General features: G+C 41.4%; 1 protein-coding gene across 1 annotated transcript in view; it reads right to left on the bottom strand.

Annotated features, from left to right (window-relative positions):
* CCDC38 (coiled-coil domain containing 38) overlaps positions 1-17133 on the bottom strand; it is a 44332-nt gene extending 27199 nt beyond the window's left edge. Inside the window, exons 1-8 of the mRNA XM_046010562.1 lie at positions 17094-17133; positions 13349-13449; positions 11351-11516; positions 6278-6342; positions 4424-4587; positions 4236-4316; positions 1668-1828; positions 127-216 (exon numbers count right to left, since the gene is read on the bottom strand). Of these exons, the coding sequence (XP_045866518.1) occupies positions 127-216; positions 1668-1828; positions 4236-4316; positions 4424-4587; positions 6278-6342; positions 11351-11516; positions 13349-13449; positions 17094-17133 (868 nt within the window). The remainder of the gene's footprint in view (positions 1-126; positions 217-1667; positions 1829-4235; positions 4317-4423; positions 4588-6277; positions 6343-11350; positions 11517-13348; positions 13450-17093) is intronic.
* Positions 17134-21711: the final 4578 nt, after the last annotated feature.

Here is a 21711-nt window from a genome sequence, read left to right as displayed (position 1 = left end):
GGTTAGCTCAGAGGTCCCGGATTTTCAGTTTGAGATAGGCACCTTTCTGGTCAAAGTAGGGGCACCTGGGTGGCCCTAATCTGGGTGAAGGGGCACCTAGGTGAAGTCCCAAATCTCTGGTGTTACCTTGGCGATCTCTTTCCACGTAATAGTCATCTGAAAATGATATCTTCCTGGGATCCTCAGTACTGCCATCTGTTTTCATTGTATTTAATTCTAGAAATGAAAAAAAAGGCAAGGGAAGAGAGAAGAAAGGGGAAAACACTTCTGAGAGGTTTGTCTCATGATACAAGGACAGAAATATAGGATGGGGGCATTGTAACAAGCAAATGTATGATGCTGAAGGCAAGGGCTGGTCTCTGGAACAGGCAGAATGGAGGGGAACTGACCTGCAGGGCACAGGGAGGTCCCTGTTTCCTGCCTCAGTCGACAGCCTGATAACTTCTATAATCCCCGTGTCAGCCATTCACTCCTCTAGACTGAGGGACTCTTTGCTTTCTAAGTATCCTCTAGTTAAAGGACAAGTCTAGGAGCACTGAAGTTTAAGCTGCTAAATGCAATTACTTCCTGATTTTCCTTTCTATAGGTTTTCTCTCTTGTCGAACTGTGTTGAGTTTAACCCAGTGCCATTACTGTGCTCAATACACTGTACACATGATCTAATGTAATCACAGCAAAGTGAGCTGTGATAGCCACCGCTGCTGAGCTGGGAAGTGTTTAACCATCAGCTCTCTGGAAGAGTTCTCTCTGGTTTTGTAGTTTACTGGCTTCTATGGGGTAAATGCTCTTATCCAGGAGTCTCAGGATCAGCGCTCAGCTGAAGACTCTGGAGAGAACTCTCTATGTAGCTCTCTCTTCTCCAGGACTCTGCTCTGGGAACTCCAGCCTCCCTATACCCTTAGCTCCATCTCTGCAGTTCATGGGGACTGCTGGGCTCCTCCTTCCTCTGCTGCATCCTGGAAATCCTCCCTAGGCACTACGCTGAGACCGTCATTTGGCTTATCTCATTTGTCTCTCCTCTCTCATGGATATCTCTGCTTCTCTCCTTGATGCCTGATGCCTGAAACCTTCATATATTTTTCATATTTATTTTTCACATTTTTTTTAAGCAGGAGGATAAATCTGGTCCATGTCACCCCAATGTTGCTGGAAGTGGTAGTTTTCCTCTTTGATTTGTATTCTGATCACTTATTCGATTCTTACCTATAATAGATCTGTTTTTGGTCCATTGAGCTGACTTCCTAATACAAGTACCATGCAGTGTTAATTTCTGAGATCTGTGATAACATATTATATAATACTTTAAAAGATTAGTAATACCAGGGCACCTAGGTGGCTCAGAGTGTGAGCAACTGACTCTTGATTTCGGCTCAGGTCATGGTTTCAGTCAGGGTCCTGAGATGGAGCTCCACGTTGGGCTCCATGCTCAGTGAGGAGCCTACTTGAGATTCTCTCCCTCTGCCCATCCCCCAACTAGCACACACTCACTCTTTAGATAAATAAATAAATAAAATCTTAAAAAAATAATATCAGAGATAGTGGGAATTCTTGTTCAGGTTCTGCTTAAAACAGAAATTCTGACTGTTTAATAAATTACTCAAATAAACATTGAAACATCTGAGAATTAGGGATATTTACTTAATTGAAATTAAGAACATGTGACTCACTTGTTAGTACTGGAAGACTGACATTCATACTCTCTCTACTCTTTCTCATCTGCGCCCTTTTCAGCGCTTGTTGGATTTGCCAGTGTTTTGGAGACAATTTCAGCAGAAAAAATCCATATTTCACGTACTCTCTAAGGAGGAATTCTGTTTTTGCTATTTCACTACTCAAAAGAAATGAAGATATCATTAGAAATATTCATGTGAAAGCATGTTCATTTAAAAAAAGAAAGGTTTCACCAAATTTGTTCCCTTGACTATGTATTTGAGTAACAATTTATATAACAAAAATTGTAAGTAGGGTCATAAAAATATGGGCATCAAGAAGGTAAGATGAGAAGAAAAAACCCATAGGAAGTGCTACTGAATAAAACATGCCCAGGATATACACACATGGAATAGACTGATGCAATTTTACTCATTATTTCTGAGGGAAATCTCGTATTAAATTTTAGACATAGGAGGAAATTAGTAGGCAGCAGATGATGGGGCTTATGTGAGAAGAAAAAAGAAAACTAACATAAGCGAGCTCCTACTATGGAGTGGGCAATACGCAGGACGCGTGACTGATACCATTGCATTCTCTGTACAGCACTTTACAATCGGTACGATTCCCACCTTTCGGAAGAAGAAATGAATGACTTACAGAGTCATCTGTCTAGTAAAGGCAGAGTCAGCACTCAGATGGGGCTGTCGCTGACTCAGAGGCCCAAGCTCTCGCCTCCGCTACCCAAGGACTTGGACTGAAAGCTCTTCCCAGCCTCACACTGCTTTCCCATAATCGTGCTACAAAGTGGACCTTGAAGGAATGTTTAAAATAGCCACGAAGGGGGCGCCTGGGTGGCTCAGTGGGAGCAGAAGCCTCTGCCTTCTGCTCAGGTCATGATCTCAGGGTCTTGGGATCGGTTCCCGCATCAGGCTCTCTGCTGGTCGGGAAGCCTGTTTCCTCCTCTCTCTCTCTGCCTGCCTCTCTGCCTACTTGTGATCTCTCTCTCTTTCAAATAAATAAATAAATAATTTAAAATAGCCACGAAGGCCCTCATGAAAGGAAGCTCCACCCGTTTCCTCCGGGCGTCCTCAGTCATGCCCTCTTCAACGCCCTCAGCAGTGTCCCCTACCCCAGGGGGTCAGCTCCGCTACTTCTTGCAGGCAGTGCCTCCTTCCTCCCTGATGGGAGTGAGATTCAAGAGCCAGCAAGCAGCTGGCTCACGCATCAACAACCTTGGGGGCCCCTCATTCTGCTGCCACTTTGTTTTTAGTTGGAAAGCCTCCCAGAGGCGCTGCAAGAACAGGGTTAAAATGGCTAGCATTGCACAGCTTTCAAGCAAAAGCTTCAGAACAAGCTTCCTTCCCCTTTGTAAACAGATTTCCAGCCCTACCTGCAGTGGACAACCCTCCTGGGCCCTGTCAGGCCACAGAGAGAAAAAGGAAATAAATAGCAGGTGCCTGCATCCTTTGTGCTGTCCCCAGCTTGTTTTTCATAACCTTTTGCACCTTTCTAGGATGACGAGACACATACACACTAAGCCAGCTCTTTTCAGCAGGGCTGTTGGCGGGGTGGCCATTGCGCATAAACACAGGACTCCGTGCAGGCACAGAGGCTGCTACTCTGGCTCCACAGATAGAACAGAATCTTCTAATTACACGACAGAGTGAAGGCAGGAAGGGAGTGCTCCACCTTGGAATGCCTTCAACTTTAGGCTTCTAAAATAGAAGAGGCTCTGGAGCCAGGATGTGTTTGAAAACACACATTCTGTTAATATCAACTGGCTGGTTTCAAAGAAACTACCATCCGGTTCCTTTGCTATATTTTAGACAAGCTGGTGTCCTCTTCTCCAGAAACTAGGACTTAGTTTTAGAGGAAGAGTAAGTATCAAATCCTCAAAAAGAAAAAAGAAAACAAAAGAAGTTATAGTATGACTTGATACCAAGACTAGTGTCTCCTGGGTCATGAAATTACTGTCCAAGAATGATGATAGAAGGAAGCTTCTTTAGATTTTTAAAATTAGACCAAGTGAGATACACTTGACTACAGAAGAAAACATTCAGGCTTGGGGGGGGTAGTGGTGGGGGGTATAATTTTATCCCAACTCTTCTTCCTGTAAATTTGTCATTATAGATTCTGGCTTTTAATATCAATTCTAGGTTCAAATAAGTATAACTATAAAAAATCCTGCCAATTATAGTAGAGAGATGGTTGTAAAAATGAATCCCAATTTTAGAGATGTTAAAAATTTGGAAAGAAATACGCCTTCAGATGAGTGAAAGAGGGCACTTAGAAAATAATTTGTGGTACACTCTTAACATTGGCTTGCTTCTTTTCAACCAGTTTCTGGGCTTCTACACTGACGAGTTACAGAAAATTTTCAGCCAGAGGTCACTGTGCTCTGATATCCAGGCAGAGACAGATGGTCCTTATTTAAAAGAGACAGATTACGTATTTAAAAATAAGGTTATATGTAGGAAATCATCAACTGATTAGGAATATTCCCATAAAGGTCTTGCTGAGCACAGGGAAATTTCCATGGTGCTGGGACATTTGAGAAGGAAAAGATGGTGCCCCGGGCTCACCTTTTCACGGCCTGCACCTCCATACTGGCTTTCTTGAGTTCTGCTGTCATTTGGAGTTTGTTTATAGTTTCCTGTGCTGCACTGAAAAGTAACAGGCATTAGTTCGTTTTGTGTTGTGTTGTATTCTGAAAAACTAAAAAGAAAGAGGGAGGGAAAAAGGCAATTTGGCCCGAGTAACAAAAACGAACATTTTAAGAGCATCTACAGATCGCTGGTCATTTTCTCGAAGGAACTCTTCAAAGGCCATTGCGTCTTCTTGGAGCTTTTTTTCGGCTCTTGTGAGTTGCCGTTCCTTTGCCACCATGTGTTTTTCAAACTTTTTAATTGTATTTCTTTTGGTTGACAGGGCATACTAGGAATATTGAAAACAGAAGTGCAACATTATGCCACATTTCCAGCTCATTGCTAGTACAGTTCATCAATCTGCTAATAAAGGGGAAAGTAACTTGCATAGTAAGTGATCACTTGTATTGGAAATAATAGCTGCAAAGTCTTGAGACGATAGCCTTTATTTTATGAAGGAATTTATTTTGGGATCTTTAGTAGGGAGACTCATTCTTCTCTTTCACTTTTATGAAAAGGCTCAATATGGTTCCCAAAAATCAAAAGTAGCTATATATCCCCTCAGGCTCTAGCCTAAAAAATAAAAATTAAAACAACAACAACTATGTGTCCCTCCAAAGAGGAGGTCTACCTGGTATGATCCACTATAGCCACCCCCCCCCCCCCATATTTCTGGCCATTGGGATATCGGGTGGTCTGCAGTCACAAAGCCTCTTCCATTAGGAAGCAGCCCAGAACAATGAGGTTTTCACCCTGCTATGCCTATGACACATTCCGCCAAGCTGCCCAAGGGTAGGGGTCTTTAACCAGCCTCCAAGAACCCTGTGTAAATCCCCAAATACAACTTTGATATCTAGCTTTTATTTTTTTAGTACAGAATATAAGAATTCACTATGGCTTTTAATGCCATGCATGAAAAAGAAATTATAAATAAAATTACATACATTATAATATAAATGAATTTAAAATATGTAAATGAGATCATTTTAAAGAAATAACAACTGGGGAGCCAGGGGTCAGACAAAGTCACCGGAGTTCTTCAGTTGACGTGGGACACATGTGGAGAACAGACTGTAGGGAGCAAAGTGGAGGCAGACCAGTGTTCAGAAGTTGTAACAATAATTCATGCAAGTGATGTTGGTAACAGTGGCAGCAGGGGAGGTCATGAAAAGTAGTGTGAGTATGGGTATATTGGAAAAAAATACATTTGAAAGCATATTCAGATGTGGGTTGTAGGTAGGAGTGTTTTGGGCCTAAACAACTGGAAAAATGAAACTGCTACTCGCTACGATGGGGGCACTCCATGAGATGGAGATCTGCAGGGGTAGAGAAGAGTATAGGAGGGGCAAAATTTTGGAAATGGGAAGTCCAAGGTGCCTACTGCGTGTCTAACCAGAGATGTTAAGAACTACAGTTGCCTTTGTGAGTCTGGAGTTCAGGGAAGAGGATCAGGGTAGAGAAAGAAGTTTGGAAGTTGTTAACTGGGAAGTGGAATTTAAAGCCATGGGCCTGGAGGAGGGTAGATAGAGCATAGGGTGAGGGGTGAGTCTGGGGGCGTTCCAACATTTGGAGATCCGAGAGAAGAGGAACAAGAGAAAAAAACTGTGAAGAAGTCAGCAGCCAGTGACAAGGAAGAACCAGAGACTGTGGGTCCTGGAAACCAGCCGAAGAAGACATTTCGAGAAAGAGGAAGTAACCAAATGATCTAATTGCTACTTGGAAGGAAAAGGAAGGAAAAGCAAGACTGTGAGGTGACAATTTGAACTTGGCAATGGGAAGGTCACTGAGAACCTTCACAGAAGCAGTTTTGGTGGAATGATGAGGATAAAAGCCCAACTGAAGTTGTTTAGGAAAGAATCAGAGGTGCAATAAATCTGGAGCATGTAATGAAAAAAATAAGCTGTTGGGGTGAAAATTTGGCAATGCTCTGCCAGAAGTCCTCTGTGTGACTAATGGGAGAAAAAAATTATTTTTACTACCTCCAGCAGAAATCTGTCTCTCTGGTCATTAATAAATTCATGAATAGTCCTTTTTGTGTCTGCACCTTCAAAAAAAATTGAAATAGACCTAGGTTTAGTTCATTATCCCTCAAGAACGCCTATAAAATAAAAGCTATGTAATTAAATTACTGTATATGGTATGTATCTGACTTAAAAAACCACTATCCCTTCAAATAAAGTTTTTTTCTAATCACCAAAAAACTAATTTCCTAATAGTAACTACCATTTATTTTGTGTCCATCATATTCCAAGAACTTTATTAGACATTTTAAATAAATCATTTTATTTGATCCTAACAATAACCCCAATGAGGTACATATTTCTGAACCTATCCTGTATGTGAGCTCAGAGATGTCAAGACGCTTGCCCAAGATAACAAAGCTAACACATGGCAGAAGGGGCATATGACTCTGAAGCCCGTGCTGAAGGAGACGGAGCTGTTTTAAATCTTAGTGTTTCGGCCAATCTGGATATAAAACCAAAGTCCTTTAGCGAAACGTGTGTGGGGATCACAAACCAAATTTACGGCAGGAAGGAAAAAGATGACAACTAGCTTTACCATCTAATAAAAAAGACTAAAGTTTCCTTTTAAGGTTTCTTCATTCTGGAAAAGTTACATGTAGGCTGCATTTCAACAATGTTCGCTTCATGAAAAACAAACAGAATGTGGTATAAAACAAAGTCTCTTGATTAAAACATAGATAAAAGTAGAAATAAAATAGTGTTTCCCGAATAACCAGTGAGCCTATGCCCTGGGAAGCCCAGAGTCCCATTGGGTCATATTCTGCCCCTGCCTCTTAGTAGCTATGAGGACCTGAGTAAATTACTCACCCTCTCCGAGGCTCAGTTTCTTTGTCTGTAAAAATGAGGATCCTAACTGTGGTAGATTGTATTATTGTTCCGAACTATTTTCTGCCCCTCTGTGGAAGAAGATTATCTCCTCCTCCCCTCACTGGTGTCAGGCTTGACCACTGACTTGATTTGGCTCATGGAACGCCAGTGGCAGTGACCTGCATGGCTTCCAGGCAGAAGTTTTTTTTTTGGTTTTTTTTTTTTGGTGTTTTTTTTTTTAGATTTTATTTACTTATTTGACAGACAGAGATCACAAGTAGGAAGAGAAGCAGGCAGAGAGAGAGAGGAGGAAGCAGGCTCCCTGTGAGCAGAGAGCCCGACGCGGGGCTCGACCCCAGGACCCCGGGATCTTGACCTGAGCCAAAGGCAGAGGCTTAACCCACTGAGCGACCCAGGCGCCCCAAGGCAGAAGTTTTAAGAACCACCACTGGTTCCCTTTTCCTCCCTCTGCTGTAACTCCAGCAACATACCAGTCAGGGGCTGTTCCTTCAGTGCAGGACCCAACGAAAAGCACCAACGTTGAAAGGTGAATGACAAATAAACTTACGTTGTTGCAAGCCACTGAAATTGAGGAATGGTTTATGACCACAGCAAAAATTAGTCTAAGTGGGTAATTACTATTACCTCTACCTCATAGTGGTATTATGAGAAGAAGGAAGTGAAGCAACATTTCATAAAACATAATAACTTCTTTTTCTTAGACAAAGAGAGAATGAGAGAGAGCCCGTGAGCTGGGAGGGGCAGGAGGAGAGGGAGAGAGAGAATCTTCAGCAGGTTCCACACCCAACGTGTCAAGAGTAGAAGCTTAACTGACTGAGCCACCCAGGCACCCCAACACATAACAACTTCTTAACAATTGTTAGCTATTATTAAAAATACAATTGGAATGAGTAATCACTTAATTTTTCCAGGTCAATAATAGCAATATAATGATTATTTATTTTAATCATAAAAATTAGTTCTGTAATTATGGGTGACAAACAGCAAGCCTTGGATTCGGACAGGCATTGGTTTGAATTCTGCATCCACCTAGTGACCTTTAATTAGTGATTCAATCTCACTGAGCCATTTCATCAGAGGAGGAGAAGAGAAACATCTAACAGCATTTTGTTGCGGATTAGATAAAATAATATATGTGAAGATAATAAGCACCTAGTTATATCGGTTTTCTTTTTAATACATAAAAACTTTTTATTATAGAAATCCTCAGCATTCGGGGTGCCTGGTTTGCTCAGTCGTTAAGTGCCTCCCTTCAGCTCAGGTCATGATCCCAGGGTCCTGGGATCCAGCCCTGCATCTGGCTCCCTGCTCAGCAGGGAGCTTCTTTCTCCCTCTCCTGCTCCCCCTGCTTGTACTCCTTCTCTGTCAAATAAATAAATATAATGTTAAAAAAAAGAGAGATCCTCAACATTCATAAAATGAACTGCCCTGTACCTATCACCTACTTGAACACGATCAACATCTTACCTCTCTTGTTTCATCTATTGCTATCCCTCATTCCCCGCCCCCCCACTGGCATATTTTAAAGCAAACGCAAGCCATCATTATCATTTAATCCACAAATACTTTAGTATGTAATTCCATCAGATGAAAAAGCTTTAAGACATAGCCATAATACAGCTATCATCCCAAACAAAATGAACAATTCCTTAGGATCATCTTACACCTAGTCTCGGTTCAAATTTTCCCAGTGGTCTCAAAAATAACTTTTTAGAATTAAAAAAATTAAAATCTAAACAAAAATCAATTTGGTTGGTATAACTCCTAAAGTCAACTTTTTATCTATAACTGCCATCCCTACGTCCCCCCACACACGACCTTTTCTCCATGCCACTTACTAGTTTAAGGAAACAGATCAGGGACGCCTGGGTGGTTCAGTCAGTTGAGTGTCTGACTTGATTTTGGCTCAGGTCATGACCTTGGGGTCATGAGATCGAGTTCTACATTGGGCTCCATGGGGGCATGGAGTCTGCTTAACCTTCTCTCTCTCCAAACCCCTGCCCCTCCCCGCCTCTTTCCCTCTTTTAAAAAAAAAAACAAAAACCAGACCAATTTCCCTGTAGAATTTCCTGTATAATGGATCTGGCAGATTGCATCCTCATGGTATTATTTAACATGTGCTCAATTGCCCATGTTTACTTGATCAGATTCAGGTTCGATTGGCCTAAAGAATATTCTTAATAGAAAAGAAGCATGAAAGTGCTTACTGTCACTTTTGTTCCATCACTTATGATGGGTCACATGAATTGGAATACATTTCAATTTTTAAAAATCCTGTACTGTCCATTTACTAAATATTAGAGTCATTCTTATCATTTCAGACTACTTTAACATGATACTATCTGGTTGAGTTGATGTGATTTTATTCTTTCTGTGATCTTTATTCTGGTAATTCTGAAAGATTCTGATACTATCTTTATTCGGGTAAATAGACTAGTTATAGTGGGTTTCCCACTTTGGCTCTTCTAGCTATCCAGAAGGTTTTTTGAAACAAGACCATGGTTTTTTGAAAACCATCTTCCAAGCACCAGTGTCCCTCAACACCAGAGAATCTCACCACTCACTGGGGATGTGATCCCCTTGAGAGTAAAACCATGGTCAGGCTGCCGGCTCCCTGGAGGGGGAGATGGCACTTATAAGACGCAGCCCAACTCATCTGTCTGTGACGGTTGCCTGCGTAATTTCGTTGAGGTGATCTAGCAGTTGGCTACTACTGCATACACAAAAATAAAATAACTGGGCTCCCAAAGAAGGGGTCACTTGCTCATTTTATACCACATAGGCTTGTCTTTAATCAGAATTCAGGCAGGAAACGTGAGGTTGGTAAATGGGTGCTTCACCAAATCGACTCATGATTAGAAAGAGTCTGAGGGGGATTTCTTTATTTTCAATGAAAACGTCCAAATTTCTTATCTGTGTAATCAGCAGAAACTGGCAACCTGATTTCCATTGCTGACAGAGCTCAGATGGTCTTGGATAATACCAAACAATTTTACCATTTCCTTTTTTAAGAGTCTAGTGTATTTCATTTACTGTTAAGAGACCAGTAACCCCTCTGTCAACCAGCCTGGTGTCGAGTAGGGTCATCTGCAAAGTCATATTTGCTTGTTCTCTCAGAAGTGATAGTGTGGCATGGATTTTTGAAGGTAGCCATTTTGTGTAGAACTCGAAAACATGTCACGTATAATTTTAAGGGCTCTTGATGACTTAGGGTTCACCATTCTACACAGGTGAGCTATGAGACACAAGACTGAAGCTAGCTTTACCCTATCCATGGTATAGTCACTGATACCGCCACGTTGCCTGACATTTGCACTTCTTCGTACAACTATAGTGAAGAATACGCACCTCCAAGATCTAAAAAAGTTAACATGGCTTCCCTCTTCTACACTAATTATCGACTCCAAAGTTCTTTCCCAAGTGTTTCTTTTTTGTTGCTCTCTGAAGATTTTTTTTTTTTAATCACAGTTTGGCAGAGTTACCAAATTTTTAAGTTACCACAGCAAATCCTGGGCATTCAATGTATCTTTCTTCCTCCCTTCCTTTCTTCTTAATTTTAATTTAAAAATTTAGATAAGGCTCATCTTGGGGGAAGATTTTATGACCCCATCATCCTACCATTAATCAGTTCAACCACACTTTAAACTGCTTTCTATCTCACTTGTAAGCACTTCTTGATCTGATAAGTAAGAAAAGTCAATGACATTTTGATTACCATATTGTTCCTTTTCATAGAGCAATAATTCATATCCTGTAATATTTTATCTTGTTGTCCTCAAGTGCCATTAAAACAGGTTGTGTTTTTGCAACAACAGGAAAACCTATTAAATTCTATTAGCTTCCTGATTCTGGATATATGAGCTGTATGGTGCAGAAAATCAACACTTTTCTTTAGAAAGTTTCTATATATTTCTACATTTAGAAATGGATTTTAATGGCCGTAGCCATAACCTTTAATACTATATCATTTTAGCATGACTTTCTTCCTTAGAGCCATGAAAATGAGTAACAGTGTATTTCTTACAAATATGTTTTCTTATTTAAAATAGATTTTGTCCCAACTCTCAGTTTCCATTTACAACCTCCCCAACCATAGTATGAAACAGCATACTTTTCTTTTTAACCTCCAAAAAAGCCCCTAAACCTGACATTAACAGTAAATACTCAAAACAATATTCTTAAACAGTAATCTAGACTTACCTTCTGTTAATCTTAGAATAAGAGAGGGATCTAGCCCAAATTTTTCGAATGCACCACCAGCTGTGTCAGAGTAGAAGGCTTCTTGGCCCAGGTGTGAACGACTCTTCATTCGAGATGAAAATGTAGACTTCTGGTAGACTTTCATGCTGCGGTTTATAAATTTTTCCTGCCCAAATGCAAAAGTTGAAAAGAATTTCTAATATACCAAAATAATGTTGTCTTTAAAAATAATGACCAGATATAAAACTATCACTTACAGTAAGTCTTTTTCTCATTACTGGTACATTTCTCATTACAGATACATTAAACAAGCAACTTTGAGTTCTATCTCAGATGGAGTGGGTATAGTTTACAATTCCTTCTCTTACGAAGCTGAGCACAAATATAAAAACATTCAACCTTTACTAAACATGCACATCATAAATATGAGCCTGGGAAGGGTTTTGCCTTTATTTTCATTTTCATTTTTTTTTAAAGATTTTATTTATTTATTTGACAGACGGAGATCACAAGTAGGCAGAGAGGCAGGCAGAGAGAGAGGAGGAAGCAGGCTCCCTGCTGAGCAGAGAGCCCAATGAGGTGCTCCATCCCAGGATCCTGGGATCATGACCTGAGCTGAAGGCAAAGGCTTTAACCCAATGATCCACCCAGGCGCCCCCATTTTCATTTTTTATTTTTTAATCCTTGTCTTGCCCAACTGCAGGTAACTTGGAAATTCCACTGATTTGAAAGGACTGGTTCTGTGGAATTGAATTGAAAACTTGAGAGGAAAAGGACCTCCCCAGTACACATAAATAAATCAGACTTTGAAGTTCATGGATCTTTGCTCAATTTAATTTAGGACACTTTCAATAAAACTATACAACACAAGCATAAATCTTTCACCTTACAGATGAATCTGTTATTGAGCATTTCAAGATAGCTTCTTCATTCCAAATGGGATTTAAAAAAAAAAAATCCTATAATCAATCTTTATCTCTAGGAATAAGGACAAGCAAACCTCTTGAAATCTAAATCATGTATTAAATAGTATAATATAAGTAGTGAGACTCATCCCTTCCATCCTAGAAATGAAAACATATGTCCACATGAAAACTTGTACATGAATATTTATAGCAGTATTATAGAGAATAGTCAAAAGATAGAAACAACCCAAATACCTATCAACCGATGAATGGGTAAACAAAATGTGGTATATCCATACAATGGACTATTAGTCGTAAGAAGGATACATACTCTAAGACTGATGAAACTTGGAAATATTATATTAAGCAAAACACAGCTTTGGTAGCCTCATCTCTAATTTAGCTTCATACCAAATAATTCTAAAATGACTCCCTCCTCCACTTTTGTTCCTTCTTCCTTCCCTGCCCTCTTCCCTAATACACACATACACATTCTCTATCTGTATCTGCCTGGCAAATTTTAACTTATTCTTAATAATTCAGCCCTGGCTATCTCTTCAGTGACGTCTTTGTGCATGTGTGTGCACAGAGACAACCACACACACACACACATACACACCACCACCATCATCCTCTCCAACAAAAATGCTCACTCCTTTCTCTACATGTCCATGTCCTTTGCTCTGTTACTGTAATGTATCAGCTCTAAGATATCATTGGTAGCAGCTGCACTATTATTTTATGCACTGCCCATTGTGCATGGCATCCCATCTATATAAGTGGGATCCCAATTTCAGGAATGAGAAAATGTGGGAAAAAAATATGGGCATTGGAATCAATGAAGTGGGATATACCATACTTGTCATATGTGTTGGTCATAGTGTGTCTGTCTTCCCCCAGTAGGCAATGATCATTGGGTCCTTCCCATGGGCTGGATGCTCTTCCTGTTGTGCGTGCTTATGCCCCAGCATAGCGGGCGATGCACACACCCACACCTGACCCCTTGTCTTCACCCAGCAGAGTTCATAAAAGGGAAGGATAAGAGGATAAATTTCTAACATTAATTTGGATTGGGCTCTTAATAAAACTTTACCTTTTTCTTTGCTGCCATTTCATTTTCTTTGAAAAGAAAGAGATCTTTGAAAAAGATCCTATATGGCTTGTCCTTTTTGACTGGTTCATCTTTTCCTTTATCTGTCAAAAAAAAAGAAAAAGGAAAACAACTGTCATCCCTGCTCTGTTGACCAGAAGGACCAGGCTTCCACCAGCCAGGCTGGAGCCGGTGGATGCGTGGGTCTCTGAGCTGGAGGGCACAAGCAGCCCTTGCCCCTCCAACTGAGGTAGAGATTCAGGGCCTGGATCTCAAGGGCAGAAGACACAGCTCATCTGTCTGTTTCCCTTGGCACCAAGCACAGTGCTTAATACTTCAGGGGAATGAGTCTATATTTGTTGTGTAAATAGAGAAGGGGGCCTATTACAGGATAGTGGGATCTTATCTTGAGGCATTAAGATTTTGCTTCTTCTGGTCACTACAAATAAATATATGTACCATTACCCTTACACTGCCATTTTGGCAGCAATAGACGCAGTCACTACCCTTAGGGACATCCTCGGTCCAGACTAGAGAGTCTTCAAAAAAAAAAAAAATTCAAAGATAGTGACAAGTATGGGCAAGTGTGTGGGGGGATTGGAATCTTAACATTCTGCTAATGGGAAGGGAAAATAGTGCAGCCGCTTTGGAAAACAGCCTCAAAAAGTTAAACATATAGTCGCTATGTGACTCATCACTTCCATCCTAGAAATGAAAACATATGTCCACATGAAAACTTGTACATGAATATTTATAGCAGTGTTATAGAGAATAGTCAAAAGATAGAAACAACCCAAATACCTATCAACCGATGAATGGGTAAACAAAATGTGGTATATCCATACAATGGACTATTAGTCGTAAGAAGGATACATACTCTAAGACTGATGAAACTTGGAAATATTATATTATATTAAGTAAAAGAAGCCACATGAAGTCCCTACATTATAAGATTCCATTATATGCCATGAAATGTCAAGAATAGGCTCAACCATGGAACCAAAATGTAGATTGGCGGTTGCTTAGGGCTGGACGGGAGTTAGGAGCTAAGGGATGCAGGGTTTCTTTCTGAGATGATAAATGTGTTCTCAAATGGACTGTGGTGATGGTGGCACATACCTGTGAGTGCAAAGCATGGACTTAAACACTTAGTAAAAAAGGAAGCCTGGCCATAAGGGGGCTGGTGAAGAAAAGGGAGAGGAAGGGAGGGAGGGAGAGAGAAGTCAACTGAATTTCTGAATGAACTTTTTGTTTTTATTCATAATATCTGATGGGGAACCTGGGTGGTTCAGTGGGTTAAGGCCTCTGCCTTAACTTGGGTCATGATCTCAGGGTCCTGGGATCGAGCCCCACATCGGGCTCTCTGCTCAGCAGGGAGCCTGCTTCCTTCTCTCTCTCTGCCTGTTTCTCTGCCTACTTGTGATCTCTGTCTGTCAAATAAATAAATAAAATCTTTTTTAAAAATCTGAAATGATAAAAGGTCTTTCTCTTTTTCTTTCTTTCTGGCTTTTTAATGCTTGGGGGTGGAAATTTTAGCTTCAGATACCAAAGAGCCAAAAGCAGGAATTCTGGAGCTTACAACTGACACCTTAAGTCAGAGAAGGGGAGGGGACAACTGAAAACATATTCCCCTTCCTGCCCCAGCCCCTGAACCACTTTCACCTCCCAAAATACCAGAGTATCTTGAAAAGTGCCCCTCCTCTCTAAGTGGCTGAAAGAGACAACAGGGCCAGGAGTTATTGGTCTGGAGCTTAAAGGCTGCCTGAGAATGAGCTGCTTGCCAGGGATTCGGTTGGGAAAGTGGGAATGTCTGGGATAGAAACCTTAAGCACGTTTTTCTGTGGGTAATGGCTTAGAAAGAAAGAAAATTGCAAAGGTGGAAGCTTTGAGCTTCTGATTGACCTTGTGGGTAAAGGAGGGATCCCCTGCCCCAAATAGTGATGAGGTGATTGAACATATGACACTCCACATTGGACTGATGAGATAGATAGAGGTTTATTAGTCACTTACACTCACAGTTCAGGGAGGAGGACACCACCTGCCATACAGGGCCACATCAAAGAGGTCAAGACAATACATGAAATCTTGGGCCTTATAATACATGAGCAAAGACAGGTGAGGGGGGTCCAGGCAGCTGGGCTTGGAGACAGCAGGAGTATGGAAGGGCATAGCCAACAGGCTGAGGCCTAGGAGGCAAGAGAAGTCAAGGACCCAAAGGTTCTTGGGCTTGAGTGGCATTGCCAGAGTTCATGACCTGTACCCTGTACTGTACCCTCCTGTAACCTACACTCTCAGGCCAGAGCTAGGCCTGGCATCCCAGGAAGGGACCGCTGATGTCCTCCAAAGGGCGAACCATTGATAGGCTAGACATAGAGGGACAACCAACCCTCTCTCCTCCCAAGAAAAACCTCGTAAACTTGCTGTCCACTCCATCCTAGGTGGCTTAAAGCCTGGAATGCCTGAGTTTAAATTCTGTCCGACCAGGTTTCAGTGATCTGGATTGACAAGATATTTTTTTCCCCTCCAATTCCAAACCCAAGTTCCTTTTGGTTATAAAGAAATAGAAAAAAAGTAAAACTCTAAACACCAAGTATATTAGTTTCCTATGGCTGCCATAATAAATGGCCACAAACTTGGCAGCTTAAGAAAAGAGAATTTCTCTCACAGTCCTGGAGCTCAGGCTTCCCTCATTAAGGTGTCAGCAGGACTGTGCTCCCTCCAAAGGCTCTGTGGGAGAATCCTTCCTCATCTCTTCCAGCTTCAGGTGGCTTTAGGCATGCATTGCCTGTGTAACTCTAATCTTTGCCTCCGTGTTCACAGGAACTTCTTTTTCTCACAAAGACACTTGTCATTTAGGATTTAAGACCCACCTTAAGTCCAGGATGATCTCATCTTGGGATCCTTACCTCAATTACATTTGAAAGACCCTTTTGCCAAATAAGGTCACGTCGCAGGGAGAGCTACCATTTTGGAGGGACCACTTTCAACCCACTCTAACAAGTCTCCTGAATTATAAACTCACTCTAAGCACTGGCCCTTAGCCAGTCCTTCTCTCCACCTGAATGACTTCCTAGTCACGTGGAACTGGAGCTGCCACAACAAATCACTGCAAACAGAGAGGCTTAAAACAGCAGGCACAGATTCTCTCCCAGTCCCGAAGGCCAGAGGTCTAAGAAGAAGGTGTGGGCTTGGTTCCTTCCGGAGTCTCTGAGGAAGAATCTATGGCATGACTTTCCCTGAGCCCATGGAAAGTGCCTATGGAACGCCTGTCCCCTGTAACACACTCTTGGTGTTATCCAATGTTCGAAGCTTTGTCAACCTGTCAGTGATAAAGAAGTTATTCTTCTATACCAATAAATATGAATTCCTTGTATACTTTTAAGGAAGCAGGAGGAGGAGAGAAAGGCTGGAAAAGGAAAGAAGAGGACAGATTTTGATAAAATGTGGTTATTCATGTCCTTTATTATGACAAATAATTGAATTAATTGTTTTATGTTATGAAATTCCCTAGCAATCTAGCTAAGTAGGACCATTTAATGCCTCTCCGATGTGAAGATTTTTGCTTGGCAGAATTAAAATTGGAAGAGAAATTTCTCTTCTCGGTAGGCCATTGATAAACTCCTGACATAGAAAGGCCATGTGTGATGCTTGTCGTGTGCCGTTCTCCTTTTGCTACGTTCCCAATCCACCGTGGAGACTGACCATACCAGGCACAAAGCAAGAACTCATTGACAGATTTCCTCTTTACCTCCAGCAGCCCGTGATACCGGCAAAAGAGATGATGACATTTTGTCTCCTGGCCCTGTCCAAAGAAAAGGAAATGTATTAAAAATAAATTCTGTAAAACTGAGCATCAGGTGATGTATGCAAGTGTCACTTGATTGTACACCTGAAAAAATATAACGCTTCATGCTAACTGGAATTGAAATAAAAACTTTAAAAAAAAAATTCTGTAAACCTTGCGGAAAGGGGCTGAGTTCAACAACCAGTGATTCCAAATAGCCTTCATTGCTTTTAAAAGCACAAACTCTTTGGTCCAGCAATTCCAAGTCTGGGAATGTACCCCAAGAAGATAATCAGGTAAGTGGGCAAAGTAAGTATGTACAATAATGTTTGCTGACATGTTATTTAATAAACAGGGAGTTGATTAAATAACTCTGGGATACCCATAACACAGATTGCCCTGTGGTCCCTCAAAAACAATGCTCAGGTCACTAGTCCCTCTGTTAGCTATCTATCAAAAGTGAAAAACAAGGGGCACCTGGGTGGCTCAGTGGGTTAAAGCCTCTGCCTTCGGCTCAGGTCATGATCCCAGGGTCCTGGGATCGAGCCCCACATCGAGCTATCTGCTCAGCAGGGAGGTTGCTTCCCCTCTCTGTCTCTGCCTGCTTCTATGCCTACTTGTGATCTCTCCCTGTCAAATAAATAAATAAAGTCTTTAAAAAAAAAAGTGAAAAACAAAATATTTCCAAAGGTCGGGAGTGGTGTGGATAAAAGAACACCTGCCAAATCAGATGTTTGAAAAATAGTTATCCAAACGTCAATGAGGGGGTGTGGTCTTCAATTTGGAGCAACCCCTCCTCACATTCTATCTGGTTTGGGATTAAGGTTAGGTACCAAATTTAAGGAAGTGACCCCCAAAACTTGGTTATCAAAATCAATAACATGTTAATGCAATTTTTTAAGAATTCCAGGGGGAAAAGTCCATGGTGAACAAAATATTAGGATTTTAATACAGACGGGATCTGACTGTGCGCCCCATGACCTGGAGAGTGAGCGCCTCCCTTGACACACCTTCGTTCCGGCCCACGGATCTCGTCTTTATGTACATTTTTGATATTTTGTCCATCGCGGAATTTTTGCATTCATTTTTATTTTTAAAAACAGTGAACTAAAATGTTGTTTGTTTGCCCTCCCCTTAGGTTTTGCACCAAAGGTAAACGTTTCCCTTGCTTCACCTAATCCTTGTCTTGACTTTTTACACTTTTTATATTATTACTTCTCAATGAGCTTGTGTAATGTTTACAATGAAAAAAGTAATAATGATACTTTCACAGGGGAGGAAAAAAGGATATTCAGGAGTTTATATAAAAAGGTGTGTCCACACAAGAACAATGGGAAAAACATCCCGTTTCAAGCTGCCCATTTAAATTTATGCCTCAAGTCTCTCAAAGAGCCAAGTTGAAGAGACTCCCGGAGGCATTTCTAGCAGATGATTAAAGATGCCCACTTTGGAACGGAGAAGCCGGCTTGATATTTACAGATTTGATATTTACAGATGGGAATTTACAGATAGTGAGCAAGATCATTTAACATTCAAAAAATATTTATTGAGTACCTCCTATGTGCTAGACACTATTCTGGGTGCCCCAAACAGGGCAATTTAAAAATGACAGCACCAACAGCAAAAGACAAAAAAAAAAACACACTTTCTTTGTGGGGCCTACGTGTCAATTACTTAGCAGCTCTGAGCCTCAGTTCCTAATCCATCAAATGGGAATATAATTTCACCTCTTCAAGCTTTCATGAGGTTGCAATGACATGTGTATAAACCAGCAGGCAGGGTGCCCAGCACACACAGCAAACTCAGTAAGTGGCAGCAATTTTGTGCTAATATTTACCAAGGAGAATGTGATTTTCCTTCCAGTGATTATAAAAAACAAAAATGGAAAAGAGGGAAGAAATTATGTTAGAGCTTATAAAAGAGAAAAGATTAACAAAAAACCTATGTCATTGATGTTATACTTTTTCAGATTACTAAGATTTTTTTCCGCAGGTGTTGGGTTCATTCTGACAGTGGAAAAGAAGGGTCGGTGAAAAATTGACAACAGTCTCCTTGGTTGATGTATTCGGAATTTGGGTGGCCAATAGTAAAGATTTGTAGGTTTTTATATATTTATGTGCTCTGCACTCACCCAAATCCCTAAGATTCTGCTCAGTTCTTTCTTGACATACATTTCCTCTTTCAATTCTCCTGTCTATCTAAATTCACTCCCCTATCCAGCTCCACTTTCCTTCGTTTGTCTTAAGTCTACCTGGAACAAAAATCTTCATCCCTGGGTTCTGGCACTTTTTCCCTGCTAGAAAAATCAGAGTTTGTCGTTCCTCGAAGCCAACTGCTAATAGCAGGTATCTGCTCTGATTCCATGTTTCCAGTAATTCATAAAACATGCGAATGGAACCAGCAGTCCCTAGAAGTTGGTACACTTCTGTACTTCCATACATATTTATCTCCCCACTGGTGACTGAAGGGTTGGTGAGAACCTAGGGGAGAAGAGAGCCAGCTGTTTCTAGAAGGGACTGTAAAGGTCTCTGAACTAAACCAATATAATGGGCCAACCAGGAAAAGAAAGTCAAAGCCAGTGAATATCTTAGTTGTGCAAAATCAAAGTAGCATGACTAAACAAAGACTCTGTACTAAAATAGGGGGGAAATGTCATTGGATTGCATAGCAAATGCCTGCCAATTCACATCAAAAATATATGTTAAAAATATGAAATGTATGTTCAAATCCAACTTCTGGCAGATGAAAAAGATGAGGGGCTCAGAAAAAGGAGGGCCTTAAAATGATTATGTGTGACTCTAGGCCATCATTTTCAGAGGTGGCAGAGGCCAGTTGTGAAGAGCAAGGACTGTCATTATGCTCCTTAATCCCCACGCCTCAGTTTCCCCATCTTTCAAAAGGGCGGGTGAGAATGGCACCCAGCTCAGGAGATGGTTAGGTGAGTTAACATGTATCCCCCACTTTGGACAGCATCAGGGGCTCAGTGAGCACCACAGCAGCGTAAGTCCATGGGGAAAGCATTCTAAAGAGGAGGATGCCTGGGATGTACGAGGAACAGCAAGGAGATCCGTGGAACTTAAGCGAGGTGAACAAAGCGCAGAGTAATCGATGAGATCAGAGAGATCACGAGGGCCCTGTGGGTCATTTCCTCGGTGAAATGAGAATCTGGAATGAGCCACTCTGCCTGCTGAGCTGCGAAGAGACTGTACAAGGGGGTGAGAGGGGAATAAAGCCCCCTGTTGGGAGGCTACGGTCGCTGGGAGCAAGAGACCATGGAAGCGGTGAGAGGTGGTCAGATTCCAGATACGTTTGGGAAGTAGAGCCTACAGGACTGTCTGATGGTCTGGGCGTGGGGTATGAGATGAAGAGCCCAGGAAAGAAAGGATGGAGTTGGAATAGATGGAGACAGAGCGGCTGTGGGGGAAGGGGCAACTGGGAACATCAAAGCTTCAGTTGAGAACATGTTACATTTGAGATATGTTAGACATCTAAGGAGGTGTGGGTGTAAAATACACTGTTCTCCCAAGTGAACACCATACCAGTTGATTTAATGAATGCTAGCATTCCACTAACATTATGCAATTACATGTGGCTGCTGAGTCAGATGTTTGATGTGTATCATCACGGCGGGAGCGTGGATGACACTATGGAAAGACCATGGCCTTGATGGCAGGCAGGTTTGAATCCTGCCTCTGGCTCTTACCAGCTCTTTCTCTTAGGCCTATCTGAGAAACTCCGTGCACCTTAGGTTCTTCTCTCTAGTACAGATACTTTCCTTAACAGACTTGTTGAAATTTTCAACCACAAGTAATGCATGCAATGTGCCTACTCACAGTAGGCTGATAAGGAAATAATTAATTGCCTATAATTTCCTAAAGTCGATATTCCAGATCTGTCTTCTCTCTAGTCTGCTCTGTCTTGCAAATAACGACCAGCATTGAAAAGAAGGGATAACTGACAACCAACTCTTTTAAGAAACCCTGAACCCAAATTCTCAAAACCGATTCACTTGAGAGGAATCTCAAGCAATATCGGTGCAAGTGTGGGGAACCTGACCCACTTTTGTGCACATTCTTAACCTTCCAAGCTTCGTTGAAGTAGAAAAAGAGGAGTGGGGTTTTACAATGCCCAACCCCAAAGTCCAAGACCAACTCCAAATACAATGAACGATAACAGTATCTACCCAATATTATCTGAAGCAGTTTGTTTGATTTTCTCAACAACACTCTCTACAACTCAGGGAAAATGGATTTCCAGTCTCTCAGTAGGACATAAAAAGCTTTGTTGATCCCTCATATGCAAACAAAGATTAGACAGATTCAGACCAAAAGCCTTGCGGTTTTTGCCCACCTCTTTCCCACCCACTTGGACAAATACTAGGAGAAAAGGCTGTAAACCGTGTCCTTGGATGGTGTGGAGAACCAGAGCTAGCAATTTTTTGTTTACCTGAGAGCCAGGAGCCAGTAGGTCCTTGGCCTGTTCAATGACCTGCCTCTTTTGATTAGGTCAGAAGCAGAGCACAGTGATAAGAAAATTACCTTCAGCTTGACCTTTAAGGCCCTGCTGGCGTATTTTGTATAGA

Source organism: Meles meles, chromosome 7, assembly GCF_922984935.1.
Source record: "Meles meles chromosome 7, mMelMel3.1 paternal haplotype, whole genome shotgun sequence".
In the NCBI taxonomy this organism is placed as follows: Eukaryota; Metazoa; Chordata; class Mammalia; order Carnivora; family Mustelidae; genus Meles; species Meles meles.
This window is presented reverse-complemented; position numbering and strand designations above follow the sequence as displayed.